Raw genomic sequence first — 6994 nt, forward strand, 5'->3', positions numbered from 1 at the left:
CTTCAAAAACCCACGTTCTGAGGCTCAAGAGGTCGGGAACACCTTGGCCAAGTACGGATGAGCAAAATGAGACGCTCCTTGAACCGCATGAGCTGCCGCCTTCCTGAGCATCCCCGAGGCCGTGGAAACCCCGCACGGGCAGCTCTGCGGGGCTGCTCCGTCATCCCAGCGCGCTCCAGCCCGGAGCTGCTCCGCGGGAGCCGGGATGGGAGCCCAGCGAGCGCGGCCTGGGTCGGGAGGGGCTTTGGGCTGGGGCTGCGACGCGGAGCTTCGCTCCCGGCCTCGGCRTGTCCGCGTGCGGAGGCTCCTGCCCCTGCGTGAGGAGCTGGGGCTCCTGTCGCACCCCCAGTTGCGCCTCTCGCGCTGGTCTTATCTCCCCTCTTCTCTGCCGCTTCTCATCCCGTCGTCAGCGATGCCAAGGAAGACGAGCTGCTTCTGCTGCCTCGTCTCGTTAATCCGGAGAAGGAGAAGCTTTCACAGGCCAGGGAATGTGACCCARCGGCTGCTGACTCGTCAGTTTAACGCACGTTCCTCTTAAGTCCCTTCTAGTCCTCTCCCCAGCAGCCAAAACGAGACCCTTCTCCCTTGTAAGGAGGGTGGTGCGCAGGGCGCAGCTGCAGCGGGGCTATTTACTGCTGTTAAACCCGCACGCGACATCCCCCTGGATTCCAGGGGCTCCTTTCCCATAGGCCGATTCCTGCCGTTAATAGCAGGAAACACGAGGGGCTTCTGCTGGGCTCGTCCCAGCCCCTGGTAGTTTAACAGCAGTGATACACGCAGAAAGCTGCCGGCTTGTGCAGCCCCTGCCAGGCTGTTTCTGCTGTAAATCCACGGAAGCTGCCTTGGATGCAAGGCAGAGGGCCTGTTCTCGTCAAGGATCCTCCCTCCCTGAGCTTAATGTCTTTCCTGCGGGCTTGCAAGATGGTTAAGAGCAGCCTGGGCTGTGTTTCTGAGCGGCAGAGAGGTGACGCGGGCAGATTTCCTGAAGCCGCCGGTAGCAAAGAGACCGGCCGGAGCCGAGCTGGCCAAAGGTCCCCTCTCTTGCAGCAGACGTGTTCGTCATCGCCCAGGTAGGTCCCTCTGAGGAAGCGAAGTGGGCGTCTCTGCCGATGAATCACCCAGCCTGTAAATCCTCGTGAGTGCTGCCGTCCCATTAGACACGTAATGGATCCTCTGGTTTAGCAGCAGCGAGAGGTGCTGGAGAAATTAATTTGTGGAGCCAGGGAGAGCGCTGCCWTTTGCTGAGCTAGCATCGAGGAAGAGGAGAAGGGCTCAATTAGCAAAAGTGCCTTTTAAATGGAGATAAATTTGCTGGGAAATGAGGTGCTCCATTAAGAAAATAAATCCTCAGAGCCTGGGATTCGGCSACAGTGCTTGCAGGGGTGAAAGCAGCAAAGAGATGAGTTTGTGTTGGCTCCTGGCTCTGCTGAGGCCTCCCTGAGCTCTGCAGGGAGCTGCGGCATCCCTGTGGCCGGCTCCTTGTGCCGCTTGGCAGCGAYGATGGCTCTGCCCTCGTGCGCTCTGCAGCCCCCAGGAATTGTAACCAGGCTCTTCTGGATGTGCTTTTCCATAGAGGCAGTTGGGCCACGTCTGGCGCGCTGACCAGCGTCGGGCTGCTGCGCCCTCTCTGTGCTCTGCATTCCCACTCCTGGATTTTGCTCCTCATTCCAGCCTGCTTTGATCTCATTCTAATGTGTTTGTCTTGTGTAGCCAGCCCCGTCACGCGAGGCCTCTCGTTTGTGTCCCTGTGCTGGGTTTCGGAGGCGCGTAGTCYGTGCGCTCGGCCTGAGCCCTTGCTGGGAGCCCTGGCAGGGGGAGGGATCAAAATCTGAAATAGTGACACCCAGGACGAGAGGAGGCAGCGGGCAGAGACGGGCTCCCCCGGGAGCTTGGYGCCCTTTTGCTGGAGCTCTGTTGTCCCTTGTTCCTGGCACAAGTAACGCTCCGTGTTGTCTGCCCCGCTTCTGTTGCAGGTGCGGAACGGCCACATCAAGCGAATCACAGACAACGACATCCAGTCGCTCGTGCTGGAGATCGAAGGAACCAATGTCAGGTATGGACGGGCCGGTGGCCCCGGCGCAAGAGTGCCGGATGCCGGAGCCCAGCAGACTTTTCCATCAGGTGTTTTGCTGGGATCGCAAGCTGGGAACAGGAGGAAATTGTCCAGCTGAGATCACTGCCACCCTAGGGACCCGCTGCACCTTTCTCTGACACAGCCTCTGAGCTCCCATCATCCTCAGTGGGACTCATGGAAGAGTGGCTTTAGTTTCCTGTCCCTTAGGATAAAAAGTCCTGTTTGATACCCGATCCCCTCCCGGTGCAGCCGTTTGCTGCCTTCTGCATTGTTCCTGTCTTAGGTCTGCTCTGCTGCAGCCCCCACGCGGCAGCTCCTCTCCGACGGCGGGAAGGAGCATCAAAGGGAGCTTTATGAGGGGAGTTGCCTGTGGGCTTCACCTAGCGCCTCGTCCCGGCCGAGCAGGGGCAGAGACGCGGGCTCCTCCGTGGCGGCCGGGGAGCCTCCGAGGCGGCTCCAGGGGAGGCTGAGACAGGGCGCTCCTTATAAGGGCAGCGGAGGCTCCTCTCCCGCGGCAGCGCGAGCCAGCGCTCCCCTTCAGCCCGAGATGTGTTGATACAGAACGTGCCAGATGGGACRTGCACTTCTAGGGCTCGTGCCCTCTGTGTTCTTAGCAATATACAGTGCACAGGGTTGTGGGGCTCAGSAGGGGCTCTACCTGGTCAGGCAAGGGCGAGCAGGAGGTCGTGTCAACAAACTCTGCTGACATGGCCTCTAAATTAGGCAAGGGCAGCTSTCCAGGAAGGTGTTTGGAGTCCTGCGGGGGAAAAAATGCTTTGGAACGCCCTCTTTGGGCTTTTCATCTCATTCTCCCTGCTACCACCTCTGAAACCCTCCCTCCTGTAATAGGAAGCCCGTAGGTTGTTGCTGAGATCCTTTGTCCGAGTGTCCTCCAGGAGCGCGTTGGGTCCAGCACAGGTTTGGCGTTCGCGCTGTGCCCTGTGTGCTGCAGGAAACCCTCAAGCCTGTTTGTGTCCCTCCCAGCACCACGTACATCACGTGCCCTGCTGACCCGAAGAAGACCCTGGGCATCAAACTACCTTTCCTAGTGATGATCATCAAGAATCTGAAGAAATACTTCACTTTTGAAGTGCAGGTGAGGGGAGCAGAGCGCGGAGGTCCCTGCAGGGCCTGGCAAGTGTCTTTGCTGTGACCGTCGAGCAAGATCCTATGGGGCCATTTGTCTTTGTCCCAAGCAGTGCATGGTCCCCAGAACACTCGAGAAACTCATGGTTTCTTGACCGTGTGCTCTGCCAGGTCTGCTGCTACAGCAATACGAGAGCGCCAGTGAACTCACAAGCCCTTCGTGGCTCTTTCTGAAACCTGTTTGCTGTCTGTGCTCCCTCTGTGAAGCCCAGGGGGTCAGAACAGGGAMACCTCTTCTTAGGGACAGAGAGAGCTCGAGTCCTGTTTGGATGTTGACTTGGGGGAACTCAGACTCACTTCTGCATCGGCTGCCTTGTCTTCCTGCCCCAGGTYCTGGATGACAAGAACGTGCGCCGCCGTTTCCGAGCCAGCAACTACCAGAGCACGACCCGGGTGAAGCCCTTCATCTGCACCATGCCCATGCGGCTGGATGACGGCTGGAACCAAATCCAGTTCAACCTCTCRGACTTCACGCGCCGAGCTTACGGCACCAATTACATTGAGACCCTGAGAGTGCAGGTAGGAGGCAGCCTACGGGCACCATTGGGCGAAAGGCTTTGAGGCAACGGGGACGGCCTTGCTGGGGATCGGCAATCCCAGGTTTACACTGGCGACTTCCTTTGTCGCTCTGGCYCTACGTGGCTCCCTGTGGGAGGAGCAGGCTCTGCATGTCCCCGCTCAGGCCCTTTGCTGAGGTGGAGGAAAGGCCCTGCTGCCTTTGCCGGCTGGAAGCGCAGAGGGAGGCAGCGAAGCCTCCTGAGAGCACCCTGACGGCCACAGTGCCAGTCCCCCRCCTCGTGAAACAAATCAGGCGCTCCCGTGGCTGTCACCGAGTTGCAGGTCTGCTGTCCCCGTGAGCGTGGCTCAGCTTTGAGGCGCCCTGCCCCGGTGGGCAGGCTGGGAGGAACAGGCAGGAATGCAGGGACTCCAGACGGCCGCCCAACGCCCAGTCACTCACTCTCCCTTCTGTCTCAGATCCATGCCAACTGTCGCATCCGACGGGTCTACTTCTCCGACCGCCTTTACTCAGAGGATGAGCTCCCGGCTGAGTTCAAGCTGTATCTGCCTGTCCAGAACAAGGCCAAGGTGAGAGGGCCACGGGTCGGGAGAGCGGGAGCAGTAGCTGGACCGGGGCCGCTGTCCCCCCTGGCAGCGGCGGGGCAGGAGTCCCCAGCCTGTTGGCAATGGCCTCAGGCAAGCAAAGAAGTCCCTTCTTTGCCAGGACCAGCCTGTCCCAGTGTTGATGCCCCTACTTTCAGCAGAGAAGACTCCTGGGCAGCATTTCCAGCTGAAAGAGGGACATCCCACCCGCTGATCTCAGCGGGAGGTAGAAGGCAGCATTCCCGTTAGATACGGTCTTTGGGGAACCTGTTGCTGCTGTGCGGGCTGCTGCAGCCTTGCAGCGGTGCCCGGGGAACGCTTGGAGTCCTCCCAAGACAGTCTTTTTGGTGCTGTCTGCGTGTTGAGTGCCTAATAAGTGTCTCCTTTCTTCTCCCTGCTCTGTCCAGCAATAACACCGTGTTGGGAGGCAATGCAAGAAATGTTTGGGGTCGGTAGGAAAAGAGAAGCCAGGTGGAGGAGAAGGCCCTGCTGAAGCCAAGTTTTAGATCGGCTCACCTTGCCCAGGGTCAGTTTGGTTCATCTGGGATCCCTCTTCTGGACAGGACACAATTAACCATGTAACCTCTGTGGGACTGCGTTGYTGGTGTGCGAGTGGTGCAGAATCAGAGATTTCCTGGCCATTCCTAAAAAGTGAAGTCGAAGCAATGTGAGTGACATGGTACCTGATCTCTTGTGTTGCACAAAAGGGGCACTGAAAGTGTCCCCCGTGCCTCTGAAGAGAGAATTCAGCAGGAATTACAGGGTTAAGTGTGCCCTTTTGAAGATACCAATTTTATTTTCCTTCCCTGGTTTTCCATCTCTTATTTTATATATACTCTGAATATGGATGTAACACTCGCTCTTGGAAAGTTATTAAACCTTTGACCGTGTTTGTAAGTCTGCTCCTGGTGCCCTCTTCCTGGGAGAGGTCTGTTCGCTTGCACATCGCAGCAGTTCAGAAAGTGCTGKGGGGTTTTGGTAGGAACCCAGACGTTAAAGTTTTACTTCAGCCTATCCTCTTAAGGCAGAGCACAGCCGAGGACAGCGGTAATCTTGAGTGAGGCAGAGCACCAAGATATCAGTACTGGACGTGGGATCCTCAGTCCCTGAGGTGTGTGATAATCAGCCTGTAACAAATCTCACGCCGTTTGCTCTCGGTGGATGGAAACGGGTTTTCCATGCCCTTATTTGAAGCCATTTTTCGCAGGGCCCATCCCCTTGGCTGCGCAGTTACACAACGGGCCTGCCCGGCTCTCCCTTTTAGCGGCTGCTTGGAGCGGCAGGCGCACAATAGCCTTCCAGCTGCCAAGCTCTCCCGCTCCCAGGGGAGCTGCGGAGCTCTTGCCAAGCAGCCTCACAGAAGCGGAAGTCTTTTCCTGTCCCCAAGCAGTCCTCTCCCGGCTTCCAACCAATTTGCTTTCCACGGGGAAAGGCTTCCTGCCAGGAGCCTGCAGCCTCCACCGGCGCTGGAGAAAGTTTGGGAGCAGCTGCTGCTTTTCCTCCCTGCCGCTGAGCCCCGGGCAGGGACCTAGGYGGGAAATGACCTGGCCGAGCGCTGGCTTGTGCAGGGCGAGGGGAAAACYTGCCTTTAACTTCGGGTGCCTTAAGCAAGGCTGGGCTTTCCCTGGAGCCGAGCGCACTGGGGGCGGCTGCCCGGGACAGGGGCCAGCCCCTGGGTCTCATCTCCGGCTGCTTTAGCAGTTTGGGCCTCTGTGCCCTCTTTGAGTCCCACCCTGGGGGGTGCTGCCACAYAGCTGCTTTTCTGGCATCATCAAGTTAGCAGGGAGTGAGATGGAGGAGCTGCTTCTCTGTGGAGAAGATGCTGCAGGGCCGAGGAGCGCGGTAGCGTGGCCAGCCGCGGGAGCGCGGGTGGGAACGCGGCACCCGGCCCGCCTCGCGTCCACCAGGGCCTGGCGGGGCTCGGGCTGCGCCAAGCAGAGGCGAGCTGGGGCTGGGCCCGGCTCCCCTCCTTGGGCTGCTGCTCCCCTGCGCGGCGCTCACTGAGGAGCCTCTGGAGCCGCGGGAACCCACCAGGCCCCGGCAAGGTGAGACCCACATCGCTCCCCACCAGCCTGTGCTGCCAGCGCCTGGTTTGGATGGTCTCTGGCAGCCCAGCGCTTGCCGGGGAAGACGAGCACATTCCCATGCCTTCTGGAGGCCCATCCTGGACCACGCTCCGGACTCGTGTGGGCTCGACCTTGCTCTGCAGGAGCCGGCTCTGCTCTCCGGGCGCCCAGGCAGGGCCATCCGGGGGCTCCAACTGACAGTTTCCAGCGCAAACTCTGCTAGCAAAGCTTTTGCCATGAGGGTCCCATCCTTCTAGGGTGCCTGGCCTTGCCATGGGTGATGTCCCCTGGATCCTGAGGGAGCTTCCAGCACCTTGTGGAGCTGGGGCGGGGGGACCGTGGCAGCTACTCCCCATGTCCCCCAGCAAGGACTCGAGATGATCTGTCCTCAAGGAAAAGGGGCTGGTGGCATCTTGGCTGCTGGAAGAGCGATGCCGGTGGTGTCTGCCGGCCCTGGAGCCCGCGATCGCTGCAGGGGATGGTTCTGTGGGGAAGGGGGCAGCCCTGGGCCGGGCCCTGCCTACCTGCCCAGGGCTGTATATGGGGCAGGGCCCCTTGGGCCTGGCAGGGAGCAGCGCGCGGTGCTGCCGCAGCCCCTGGCCTCCCG

The 6994-nt window shown here is 59.7% G+C and overlaps 1 protein-coding gene across 1 annotated transcript; it reads left to right on the forward strand.

Moving 5' to 3' along the window:
• Nucleotides 1–1952: 1952 nt before the first annotated feature.
• Nucleotides 1953–5201, forward strand: CFAP20 (cilia and flagella associated protein 20; the record flags this gene model as incomplete). Its single annotated transcript, XM_026034351.1, has 5 exons — nt 1953–2053; nt 3059–3170; nt 3551–3739; nt 4196–4306; nt 4729–5201. Coding segments are annotated over 5 exons (519 nt in total), but the record flags the coding sequence as incomplete, so codon positions are not given.
• Between the last annotated feature and the right edge of the window lie 1793 nt (nt 5202–6994).

This window comes from Nothoprocta perdicaria, unplaced genomic scaffold (genome assembly GCF_003342845.1).
Source record: "Nothoprocta perdicaria isolate Ctin4 unplaced genomic scaffold, notPer1 scaffold_143, whole genome shotgun sequence".
In the NCBI taxonomy this organism is placed as follows: domain Eukaryota; kingdom Metazoa; phylum Chordata; class Aves; order Tinamiformes; family Tinamidae; genus Nothoprocta; species Nothoprocta perdicaria.